The sequence below is a fragment of the Scleropages formosus genome, chromosome 22, assembly GCF_900964775.1.
Source record: "Scleropages formosus chromosome 22, fSclFor1.1, whole genome shotgun sequence".
Lineage (NCBI taxonomy): Eukaryota > Metazoa > Chordata > Actinopteri > Osteoglossiformes > Osteoglossidae > Scleropages > Scleropages formosus.
The window spans coordinates 7611105-7624706 of record NC_041827.1 but is presented as its reverse complement, the minus strand read 5'-3'; the positions used below and the strand labels follow the sequence as shown (position 1 = coordinate 7624706).

Below are 13602 nucleotides of genomic sequence, written 5' to 3'. Positions count from 1 at the left end.
ATTGAGAGTCGCGGTAAATTTTTTCTCTGTGCAGGTTGCCTTAATGTTCAATGGAGACGGAGGGATGCCTTCTTACGTTGCGTCCTTGCTCACACGCGCATTCTCGTGCACGCGTATACACGCACACACACATACCGCGGTAACACAACACTGTCACACTTGTGAGAGTGAATGAAATTGTCACTAGCGTGGCAGACCGATTCCTCAGCTGTCGTTCCAAAGTACGGATAAATCTTATTTCACAGGCGAAGAGGCAGAAACCTATCGGATATACGGACCGACGTGATATATTTTAAGTTAATCGCGTCTAGTTCGATGTGTTCTTCGGCAGAAGTCACGCCGCAGCAGTTATTTTTGGCGCAAGAGTGAATGTCATCTAGTTCGGTACTTGTTTTTGTGACGTGGCCCCGGTTGATTTGTTTCGGTACACAGCGGAGGCATCGTATGATGGACAGGGTGTCATTAACGGGGACCAGATCCAGGAACTCCCTCCAATATGTGGTGAAAATCCCATCATTTTCACTACCACCGACGTTGCACGTGATGTTTATGGAAAGCGTGGGTTTCGACCTCATCGTCCCTTCTCATTTCTCTTCCCTTTCGCACCTCACTTCCTTCTTTTCGCGTCATTTTCGCAAACGGTAACGCATCGCCTTTGTCAAGCCGCATATTATTTTTGGCCACGGCGGCAGTTTCGTACGAGCGGACGGCGACGCCTCGGCCTTGCTGAGCTCCTCTACCTCTCGCTTTCGGCTCCGGTGTCTCTGACACCATGCTGCAGAATTTCGAGGCTACTCGGAAAGGGCAAAGGGGAAGTGGGTGGGTAGCCGTACAGCTCGTCTTCCACCAGCGTTTCATCTATATATACCACTAACTATCTTTCCACTGTCAACACACAAAAGCACCGATTCCGCGGGATCTCTCATTTCACGGTGCAAACCTATTGAATAAGTTACTGTGCAAAAAACCGAGCGTTTCGGTCCTCGCTGCTCACGTGCAAATAGAAAATTTGTGCCTGCTTGAAGAATGGATGAAATGTATAGGAGAGTTTAGTATCTTCCCGGAGAAATACGTGAACCTGCAGATGTCCCGGAGCCTCCGTTTGTGTGTGGAATATAAAAGTTGACCGACAGTCCCTCGCACATCTCTGCCAGTTTTATACCTGAGGTGGAACATCACTGCTCCCCATGAGACTCCGCACTAACTCTGCACTCTGGTCTGACCTTAATCACAACGGAGAAGTTTGTTTCTTTGGTAGTCTGCCTCTAATGCACGCATGCACGCACACGCTGGCTGAACCGCTTGTCCCATTTGGGGTCGTGGGGAGCCAGAGCCTAACCCAGGGTGTATGGTTGGCGGGGGAGGGGACACACCCAGGACAGGACGCCCGTCCGTCACAAAGTACCCCAAGCAGAACTCGAACCCCAGACCTACCGGAGAGCAGGACCAGGTCCAACCCACTGTGCCATTGCACCCCCACTGATTTTAATGGATTATTATTATTATTATTATTATTATTATTATTATTATTATTATTATTATTATTATATGGGGGGGGGGGGGCGAGGGCATGGTGGCGCAGTGGGTTGGACCAGGTTGTGTTCTCCGACAGGCCCTGAGTTGCCGGGTTAGGCTTCAGTTCCCCACGACCCCATATGGGACAAGCGGTTCAGAAAGTGTGTGTATTATTATTATTATTATTATTATTATTATTATTATTGCTGCTGTTGATTTCACTGAAGCAGTTTGGGTATTTTTGTTAAATGCACAAAGGGGGTGCAGTGGCACAGTGGGTTGGATCAGGTCCTGCTCTCCAGTGGGTCTGGGGTTCGAGTCCTGCTTGGGGTGCCTTGCAATGGACTGGTGTCCTGTCCTGGGTGTGTCCCCTTCGGCCTTACGCCCTGTGTTACCGGGTTAGGCTCTGGCGACCCCGTATGGGACAAGCGGTTCTGAAAATGTGTGTGTGTGTGTGTGTGTGTGTGTGTGTGTGTGTTAAATGCACAAAACCACAGGGCCATTCCTGGGACTTAAACCTATGACCACTTTGTCAAATGTTGTTTTGGTTAACTGGCTTCTACTACGATTCCACCTGCCCTATATGTTACAGAAAGAAATAACCCAATGAAATGAGACCTATGTCCGGTCACAACGATGTCTGAAAAGTGGTGCATTTCGCCGTATTCTGCTTCTTGATCATTTTTCCTCCCAGAAATCAATATCCTTCTACTTTAGTTTCTTTTTACTTTCTCAAAGTTGCAGCAGTTTCACAGGTTTGCGTCACAGCGGCTGCGTCGAAGCACAAGGGGGCCGGGTGTCAGTAATCAAATGATCTCGAAATATTCAAGATACAAAGACATAACAGTGTGACTGGGTCTATAGGCATTTGGTGTCACTCGTTTTTTCACACCGTCTGCTATTTGTCCATAGACCCAATTCAACCACTATTCACACTTGCTGCTGAATTGCTGTTTAAGAGCCAAACAAAGTCTCTGACAGAACAATATTCTTGCATCACTGTACATTTTTCATCGTTTTAACGTAGATATCACAACTCCCTTCAAATGTGCATTAATATTTTAAGCATTGCATTTGGTAGCAATTAAATGATCATTATTCTTATTTTAAACTGTTATTATTTTACTGCGACTTTGCCCATTGCCATGGGCAAGTTTTACTTTTTTTGGTGGGGGGATTTCTTACATTAATTTCAAAGCTGCATTTTAGAGTACCTATATACTTACCAATGTTTTTACCAATGATGTTACGTGAGCACCAGTTCTACACTTGTTTATTTTTATAGTACCACGTGTCTTGGGGGGGAAACATGTTGGCCTGACGTGCGGTAATAAAAAAACTCTCCCTAATACACCATTTGAAGCTCGGATGATGTCATATGAAGTAGAGAAGTACACAGTGCACTGGACAAAACTGATTTTTCCTACTGTAAGGTGTGAATGGAGTTATGAGCTCCTCAAGGGGGTGCTGGGAAAAGGCAGAAGCGATTTTGAATGAAACCTTGCAGACAAACCAGTTTCAACAGTAAAAACGGTAGTAACTGAAAGCAAGCGAAATCAACAGACAACTTTGGCAACTCTGGGAAACAAATAAATGTTTGTTCTCCATACCTGAGCTCCACATTGTCCACTGTCTTCTCTCACTCTCCTTTCCTCCCAGACTGTTCCCAACACCTTAAATCTGTGAATATTCCCGGAATGAGAGCGCGGCGTCTTGTAAGGGACAAAGATGGAGAGTGTATGGCCCCCCGGTGAATCCTGAATCAGTGCGAACCGCTGTGGACGCACACGCTCAGTCGTGCACACAAACCGCACATGAACACACGCACAAATGTACAGGGAAGGTGGGAGAGCAGAGAGCGAGAGGGCTGGAAAAGAGACACGTGTCCAGAGAAACATGAGGGCACTCCCCCCCCAGCACTCTATCACTGTATCCCACTTGAGCCTTCAAGCCCTGGGAGAAGAAGAAACAAGTGCGAAAGATTCCAGTAGCTAATTCTGCTTCCTCGGATGAGGAATTTAATATGTGAGGACAACTGCGTGGACGGCCGGGGGTGCTGGGGCGCGGGAGGACGCTTGAGTGTAAAGTGCAGAATGCAGAACGAAATGGCCAGGGAGAGGAGGAGAAGGAGGAGGACTGTGATGTCCTTTGGTAACAATGATACAGGGAGCTCCGCACTCACCACATTACTCCTGACCGATGTCAATCTTCGAGTCGCACGCTGCGAGAAACGACAAAGTTGTGCCAATAGCTGCGTAGCAAGCGTCTCAGGCTGCCATCTGAATGAGCGCAGAGGAGTGGAAGCCGGATCAAGTGAAGAGAAAGTTGCTGACTGACAAACAGCACTTACGGACCCCGCTAATGACCCGCAATCAGTGCTGAGATGACAACGTCTCATGTAACATGCGCAAGGGCAGACATCCACGCAGCCGTCTTCAAGGCGACTCGCTGAACCTGAGAAACAGCTTGCTGGGCAAGGAAAGCACAGAGTGGCCCAGAGGTCCTCCGGCAGTCGTGATAGGAAAGAACTTGTCAATACAGCAGCAAACAGGGACAAATACTCTACAAAAATAATGTACCGGATAGGTGACCTTTAAGAAGGCAGATTTAATTAAAGAGTACATTTAGTAGCTGAACCGGGCAGCACGGGTGCACAACGAGTAGTGCTGCTGTCTCACGGTGCCTGGGTGGTGCGAGAGGACGTGGGTTCGATCCCCGCTCGGTCTATGTGGGGTTTGCATGTTTTCTCCCACAGTCTAAAGACAGGCTGTTCGGGTTCCCCCATAGTTTATGAGTGAGAGTGTGTGTTCCACTGTTGCATGGATGAGTGACCCATTGTAAGTAGCGTATCTAGCAGTGTAAGTCACCACGGTGAATAAGGTGTGTGGGCTAGTAACACTACATAGAGTTCATTGGAAGTCACTTTGGAGAAAAGCATCTGCTAAATAAATAAATGTAAATGAAGTGAAAGGTGAAGAATAGCATGTACTTTGTCCCACATCAGCATCATGATCTACTAACCCAGTGATCCTGCTGGTTGTTCAGGTTCTTTGAGCGAAGCATTCATTCGTTCTTTGATTTGTTCTGGTTAACCTGCTTCTCCTAATGGAGGGTCCTGGGGGGAGCAAACCCTACACCGGTCTATAGGTAACAAAGCAGGGTGCACCTTGGGTGGGGCGCCAACCCATTGCAGGACATCATTAAAGGTGAACCTGGACTGCTTCTCTGAAATGTCCAGCTGTATGAAGGATGTAAACTGTAACTGGAGCTGAGAAACTAAATATTATCTGTAATTCACCACATTTCTGACTAATGGAAAGTTCGGGGTACTTCACTTTCGGCGTGAAATCTGTGGGACTTGGTCACTGGAATTACCATTGGGACGTTTTCCTTGTGGCGTTGGGGTATTGGCGGGATGCTGCGAGCAGCACAGGCAGGACAGCAGAGGCCCCTGGGAGTTTATCTCTAATATACAGATTGTTGCCGGGGGTGGGAGGTGGCCTAATGCTTCACTCCTGAACCTCTATTTAAAACTGCATCGACTGCATTGCACCATATCTTTGCAGTGTGATAATTGCGTCACGATTCTTCATACAGATGGGTCCTCATTATGGATGTTTGTGCAAGATGATGTTTGGAGAACTGTGAGGAGCACATGATAGCCCCCTAGCCGTAGCGCGGGAGCGTTCCCCTCCCCAGTGAGCACATAACAAAGGGGTCTTCGCAAGAAACGAGCAGCAAACATTCAAGAGCTTCTCGGAGAAGAGTAGCAAGCCACTGGGATGTGAGCTACATATTACATAACATTCATCTATGCGCGTGTGTGCCGCAGCCTAGTGCACGCTGTGTGACTGCGCCGTGTGTCATAGCGGGAGCGAAAAGCGTCAGATGTTCCGTCTTCATTCCAGACCAAAAGATGCCGTTGAAGCGGAAAAGATGATGAACAACTTTGTGAGCCCTGTGTCATTTTTCTAGCGCGCTCGTCATTTCTGGCATTTCCCCCGTGGCGTAATTTTGCGAAAGATCCTTCGCCCCCCCTCCTAACTGCATTTCTTAATTTCTCAACGCACTTATGCATTTGCAAACATATCTCGTCTGCGCAAACACAAAGACTGCTTTTGACGGACCTCAAATAGAGAATTATAGCCGTTTTGTGAGTTGGACAGGTATGGGGTAAACAGCGTAACGAAAGAGGAATTTCACTAGGTCCTCCTCATCCCGACTAAGCTGAAGCACAATCACACACAAGCACAGGGCATTTATGTGCACACACACACACACGCACATAGATTCACAGCACTAGAAACACATATACATGTGTACACACACAAATCAATGTCAGCTGGTCACCCCCCCCCCCCCCCCCCCCAACAACTGGCCATCTATCCAGCTGGCTCCTAAAAGGACAGGGAGGGGACAGGGAGCAAAGAAGAGGTAACAGTTTGGAGCAGTAAGCACATTGCATCAACTCAAGGCGCTGGGGTAGAGTTACAAGGAGCACTCTCCTTCTCCCTCGCTCTCATTCCCCGATATAAAGTTCACGCCATTAAAATTGTCATAATAAATACCTGTGTTTGCGTTCTCTTATTTCACTTCTCTGAGTACTAGTGAGTGGTACGTTATCTATCCACGCATTCACCACTCGAGCGTGTAAGTGCGTCTTCGGAGAGCGGAGCGGAAATAGAAACAGTCTTCGAACCGGCACCGTTTCAGAGAAACTTTAAAAACTGTTTCAACCTGAAAAACACCTAAAAGACTCAAGCTCAAAAATTAATGATGCAAATTGATACTGAACAAAACAAAGAGCTCTGCTTGAGTTCCACAATGCCAAAGCATGTTTAATAAGAACAATGTATTGCAAACAAAATAAATAACTGTGTTGTTATAGAGGCCAGAAGAGTGAACTTGAAATAATAATGAAATCACTGAGCAACAGTTCGTGAAATGATGCCGTACACAATATCCTGCTGTATCAGTTGGTACAGCACGGTAAAGCTGACAACTGAACGTTACGAGCTGCCTGGTACAAAGGTGAGAGCTGACTAAAGCGTTCAAAGATATTTTTAAGTTTCTGAACAATAATTATGGAACATAGTTTTAATTGCAGTACAAACAAATATGATTTAAAGACCTTTTGGATGAAATGTTGACACCAAAGTGGATTTTGGCTTGTTTATTGATCTTACCCCTTGTCTGGATGATACTGTATCAGAGGTATTGGATGATGTTTCATGGATCAAAATGACATTAGTCTTGCTCTGCCATCTAGTGGAAAAATTGAAGATGAACACCTTCTAGTGACCTTAAGTCCAACCTTACTCACTGTCCTTGACTGTTTGTCTAAGTCAGGATCACCAAAGCCCATCCCAGAAGCACGGGGCACTGAGCCGGTCACAGTATACCCTAGATAGGGTGCCAGTCCATCACGGGGGGGGGCTACTCACACACACACACACACACAGCAATTTAGAGTCACCAACATACTGTACACGAAATACAAGTTGGACTTTGGGAGGAAGGACTAAGCACCTGGAGGAAACCCATGTGAACTTGGGGAGAACATGCCAGCTGGAAAGACTGAGCTGGATTTAAATCAAGGAGGATGTAGTGGCGGGGTGGGTTCGGGTGGTGCCTCTTGTGTGGTGGGTCTGGGGTTCGAGTCCTGCTTGGAGTATCTTGCGACAGACTGGTGTCCCGTCCTGGGTGTGTCCCCCCCCACCCCCTTTGGTGCCGTACCCTGTGTTGTCGGGTTAGGCTCTGGCTCACCGTGACCCCCCTTAGAACAAACAGTTGTTGACGATGGATGGATCCAAACCTACAGATCAGACCGTACTATTCATAACAGGACCATTAGTTTATTTGAGAATGGTTTTAAGTAACCACCAAGAATGGACTCTTCAGACTCTTCTTCTGAAGTAAGAAATGTGTTAGTTGGTGCGGTGTAGCCAGCTCAGATGGTCCTTGTTTACGTATGACATTTCACACACCATTAAATTCGCAGTTGCAATGTCATGATATATGTAACGGAAAGACTGTTATGCTGTAGGTGTATAGCGGTGCGGCACGAGGTAGTGTAGCGATCAAAGCTGTTTCTGCTTCAAATCTTAACTATTTAGCTTTTAGGTATGCGTCCGCACCGGATTCGCACAGAAAGAATATTCTTTTGCCTGCGTTTGTTTGACTACATTTCTACCTCCTCTTACAAACACAAGTAGGACCCGGAGTCTGTTCAAATCTGATTGCTTGCAAGTCCACCCATCAAGTGACAATCAATAAAAGTTTAATAGCACAGCATAATTCTTCAGTTTATTAACTGTTAAAATATGAGAAAATATACAAATAATAAATTATAGATATGGTGTAAGTCTTAATAATTCTATTTTCATCAACACCTCATACAGTCTCAGCACTCCTTTACACTGGACACATCAGGAATACGACGGCACACCATGGACAGAAAGCCACTTTATATTATTTTATTAAATATTTATTCTGCTTTATACATGTAACAATACAAATGCTTATCCTGTACAGGCGATGGCACAGAAGAGTACAACGGTGGAGTATCAGACATATTTATTGTCTGTCTGTTGGTGCTCTACTTACTGTCTGTGTATTTGTTGTTTATTATATACTTTATTACTACAGTCTGCAGGAGACTTTCATAGGTCACCGTCTACATGTACTACATACACAAGGCAAGAAACTTGAAACTAGAGAAGGGAGAGTGAGTTGCAGTGTAATCGAGGACTGCATGGTGAGAACATATTAAAAAGAGTTTCGCCTTAAATTCCTAATACTGTACGTGATTCATGGTGAACTTTAACAAAACTGGCCAACAATTACAGGAGCACATTTGTCCGTATCACTCTCAGTTTCCATAATAATAATAAAAATTGATTATAAAAACATACCTGTATTAATTCCCTGTACAAGATGTTTCTCTTCAGCTCCAAGATGCTGCACCCCCCCCCCCCCCCCACTGTCGTTCCATCCAACTGTAGAAAGCGGAAACGCGCTCCATTTGTGCTCTGTTACAGGGTCATTTTCAGAAAACATAACAGCGAAAAAATGGGACTTAAAATTATATTAACAAACCAGGAAATGTTTGCATCGTTGAAAATCTGCAACTCAGTTTATAGCACAGAGGATCGAGTGCTATCTTTCGATAAAGATAAATAGAAGATTTTCATGAGAAGGCAACACGTCCATCTTTCAAATCTGTTTTCTTACATTAATAAAGGCCGATGTTAAACCTCGACCACATACTCTTCATTTTTTCTGAGCTATTTGAAAAGGATCATGTTGTAGACAGACACTGCTGGTTTACTGGAGCGTCTTCATGGAGGCACAGTGTGTCGTCAGACTATGTCAGCTGTCTCCACTCCTCCTGGTCTTTCTTTCATGTGTTGACAACTCTCTAACTGACTTAAGAACATGAAGTGACCTTGGGGATCCGTTTGCACATTAGTCTCTACATATAACCGGCTTAACTGTCAGGCATTCGCTTGTGGACGTGTCAATCTTTCATTTCAGTTATTGATAGGAAATTGACACAGTGGCATTTTATTACTTTACATAAACACTCAGCCATTTTATTTATTTAACAACTTTAACTGGACATTCAGGTACAGTTTTTTTTTTTTTAAGTCTGGCTTTCATTCTGTCACAAACATGGTGCAGAAAATATCTTTTCTGGTTGAGATATATGCAGTATTGCCGATAATTAAATTATTCATAAGGCATAGCCGTTCCGCACACAAAAGGGTTCGTTTGTCCGTAAAATCACCGAGCAGGCAAATCCACGTTCCGAGGAGCTCAAATTACCATTATGTCTTATGGAAAAATAGCTGGATGGCGCTCAGGAAATATGTACCTGTGAGCAAATTGCCCTGCTGATGGTGGTCAACGGATGCCTGCTTGGTTCCACTACCGCGGCGGCCTTTATTAGCTACTAATGAGCCCTGGCGGAGAGCTGTCTTTATCCCCAGAAATGTATGAACTTCTTTAGACCTCCAAAATGAAGCTGTTCCGCACACACCTCCAAACTGTAGTAGTTCCTTGGGTGTGAAAGCAGAGAAGAGCACATACTTCCCCCACCCCCGCCCCCACACAAACCATTGACCCTAGACAGATGGCTCTCATGCCCCTCCCAGCACCAACTGTTGCCCTAGTAACATCTGCTACACACCACGTAGCTCCCAGGGCAGGAGGAGACGACTGGATGGAGCGAGGAATTGAGCAGCGATGGCAAGAAAGAACCAGGAGAGTAACTAAAGATGGAATGAGGACGGGAATGTGGACGTGAGCCTGCTCCTGTCACTGTAAAGGAGCTTCTTTAGTTTTTGAACAGCAACAGAGAAAGGTTATGTCACGTGATTTAAAAATCTGTGCTATTTTGTTTACTTTGGTGATGTGAAACAACACTGATTATTTATTGAAACTATAAACTGACACTATGAATTCACTATAAAAAGTCATTATATAAGTAGAAAGTGTGTGTTAATTAATTGCACAATATAAAAAAATTGTTGTTTTTTGCATTTTGCATTCACTTCTGTTAAATTAAACTTACTTTTGGTATTAGTTTGTACTATATGTCAATTTTTAGAAAAATATTCCACATGTTTGAAATCAGCTAATTTTGGCAAATTTTAGCACTGGGATCCAAGCACCAAATATTCCAGTAACTTTTAGGATGTGATCCTTTCCTGACTGTTTTTGGTACTTTCTAGAATGTTCTGATGCTTTCTAAAACCTTCCAGCGGCTGTAAAGGAACAAGCTAAAACTGAAACTCTAGAAGCGCTAGTGGTATTTTTGTAATCAGTAAACTTTAACTATTCATAATCAATGCAAGAAATTGACAAATCAATTAAATTTTAAAAATTTTGCTGTGTTGTGTTATGAACTAAATCTGCAACGGATGGATGGATGGATGGATGGATGGATATAAGCCATGCTCACACTCATTGCTATTCACCTAAGCAGACTGCTTCAGACATAGTGTAGACACAACCTGGACTGCACTGAACTCATTGAAATTGAATCACACATACAATCCTGTCTGTCAGAATGACATCTTGCTGTATTACAGACTTTGAAAAAAATGTGTTGATGCATAAAATATATTTTTTTCACTAAGGAAGTGATTTAATCCAAATTATGCCTATAATAAACCTCTTTACAAATGTGTGTACATTTTGGGAGTGAGAGGATGAGAGAGAGAGAGTGATTTTGTGTGTGTGCGTGCGTGCGCGTGAGTTTCAGATCGAGGGTGGGGGATTAGCAGTCCCCTCTCTACTCATTCCCCTCTCTGTCCTGGATTAATGTCTAATGCAAAGCTTTGGAGAACAAGCTCTGATCAGTGCCCGAATTGTCCTTTATCCCCTTGCAAAAGAGCAAGTTTGGAAGACAGTGTTTTCCTGCTGCTCTGCAAAGATGCCAGAAATATTAACTGCCTGCAGAGTTTATCATGTCCTTTCTGTCCCAGCAGTGTACTGGAATTTTTACGCCAAAGGTTACACGAGGTCCTGCAGCAGACTCAGAACCCGGTGATTAAAGTACAACATCCGCACATTAAATTTTATCACCCTACCGTAAAGCCTTCGTTTAGTACCTCGGAGCAGAAACTACATAAATGCACCTTGTAACAATCTTCATCTGTCATTGCTGTCGTTTTCTTTGCTTTTACGCAGAAATCGTGATGGCAACTTGAAAGTAAAACCAAAAGGTGAACTGAGAACGTGTTTTTCATGCGCTATATGTTTGTTATTTACCTGCAAATATTTATACTTTGGAATGATCCGCACGATATGTGAGCAGACTTGTGTAAAGTGCCTGTGTTCAGTTAAAAAATGATGGAAGTATATTGGTTCTCTGTAGTCGAGACAGCAGCTCCATCCATGGATGTCCTTTGTAGAACGGAGCTCTTTTCTGTGAATGGTCCCTTGATGAGAGGCGTCTTCTCGCTTGCGGTGCGGCGTCATGTGATCCGGCGTACGTTGGCTCCAACCGTGGCCCGAGTCCTGTGGCGCGGCAGATGGACGGTTGGACGGACAGATGTCGCCAACCAGAAGCTCACAATACAGCCCATCTGTTCTTCCGAGACCCGGTCCGTCGCTCTGACTTCCTTCGCCGTGCCCGTTTTCTCAGACGTTCTGTTCTCCATCTAAATACGTCCTTTCAGGTTTCGCTCATTCCTCACGCTGGCTGGTGCCTCCGTGTGTCTGCCCTCCAGAATGGGTGCCCCCCCCCCCCCCCCCCCCCCTTATTCTTTTATATCCTTTGTTTCGTACTACAACAAGTGCGTAAAACCCACAGGATTAAAGTAATCCACATAAAAACAAGTGACTTTACTTTTGTCCCAAACAGTAATCAGCTCTACCGTAATGATAACAGGCATATTTTCAAAAGCATTTGTCAACAGCGTCATTGAACGGAAGTATTTACACATAAGTACGCGCGCCGTTACTGTCGCCAGATGAGCACTCCAGTTCCAAACTTGAAGAAGGCGGCACGGTGGCGCAGCGGGTCGCGCTGGTTCCTCACGGCTTCCGGGATCAGACGTAGGTCCGAATCCGGCTCGGTCTGCGTGCGTTTTTTACGACCTTCTCGCGTCTATATGGGTTTCCTCCAGGTACGCCGGTTCGCTCCCGCAGTCCGAAGAGGTGTTCCAGGTGAACCGTGACCCTAATCGCCCACGGGACGAGTGAGAGTGATTGTGCGTGTGACACGGCCCTGCTGCGGAGATGGCCGAAAGGTTGCAGGGAATTTAGGGCATCTCCCATCAAAATTGCCTTGGACAAAAACATTTAGTAAATTCTAGTCAGTTGCAGCTGCTACCAGTATTCTAAGGCAGTTTAGAGAGAAGAGTCTACTAGAAGAAGACACGTAAATATTCCAGCACAGGTCGTCTGTCGCGCAGCCTCTGCGTATGCATGCAGAAATGGTGCGTACCCCCGAGCACGGTAGTTGCGGCAGGCTTTGTAGCACGCTGCAAATTGTAATAAAGGTGAAACAAGCCTTTTGTTGGCCTTCTCTCTTTCTCGCTCGGCTCTTGTGTCGCTTACTTTCCCACACGGGCAGCGACAGAGCTGTCAGTCTGCGCGCTGTGCTACACTCCCCCCGATCCACCTCTCTTTCTTTGTATGCCTCCCTCCGAAAGACCCTCATCTGCCCCCTCCATCACTCCTTCCTCAATAAAGTAGGTGTGGAGAAAGGGGGATGAGGGCAAACATGAGAGTGTTCGGGTCCCATCAGTAGCTCTTTAATCCTTGATCGCTAAGTATTTCGAACGCAAAAGGCCGAGCTCCGGAACACCTCCACGCGACCACTATTCAACATTCATGGATGTTGTGACATTCGAGCTTTTGCTACAACCATGATTTAGAAAACACCATTTTGCACATTTTCCGCACTTGATATAACCGGTATTATTTTTATTTAAAAAATAAAATCCAGGTTTATTTACATCTTAGAAATTTTGCTATGTATTTAAAAAGGTGGTGTGTGCAACACCGGGTCTTCCTGGCTATGTCTCGTACTATAAGTACGTTCCCTTCAAAGCATATTCCCCTGTATATCACTGTAGCACCTGCTGTTCCCATTTTCATCCATGTCTCATATGCTGCTTATTTTTTTACAGTTAAACACTGAAATTTTTTTCATTGCTGATTTTTTTTTTATCTGAAGCACAGCGGATGACACGATTCAATCTGTATTTCCTGGCCATGTGTTGCTGTCCGGGTCATTGCTACGCGAAGTTTACTTGCGTGAGAGTTTCACTTTTAAAGCATCTGCCACAAGCTCAAATGAAAATATAGATAAAGGCGGTATATTAATATTAAGACCGTAGTGTAGTAGTTAAAGCTGCTGCCTTTGAACCCAAAAATCACAGGTTTGAATCCCACCTCCAGCTGTAGCACCCTTGCGCAAAGTACTTACCCTAAATAGCTCCAGTAAAAATGACCGAGCTGTGTAAATAATTGTGAGTAGCTTAATATTGCAAGTTGCTTTAAGGAAAAGTGTCACCTAGACTGAAATGTGTAAATATATGACACTCGCAGCAGTAGACCATCGTGGGAAAC

The 13602-nt window shown here is 44.9% G+C and overlaps 1 protein-coding gene across 2 annotated transcripts in view; it reads right to left on the bottom strand.

Moving 5' to 3' along the window:
- Positions 1 to 3310, bottom strand: part of LOC108918501 (zinc finger protein 385A-like) — a 61563-nt gene extending 58253 nt beyond the window's left edge. For both annotated transcript variants that reach the window (XM_018725821.2, XM_018725822.2), the window contains exon 1: positions 3126 to 3310. In XM_018725821.2, coding sequence (XP_018581337.1) covers positions 3126 to 3138 — 13 coding nt within the window. In that variant the 5' untranslated portion in view covers positions 3139 to 3310. The remainder of the gene's footprint in view (positions 1 to 3125) is intronic.
- Positions 3311 to 13602: the final 10292 nt, after the last annotated feature.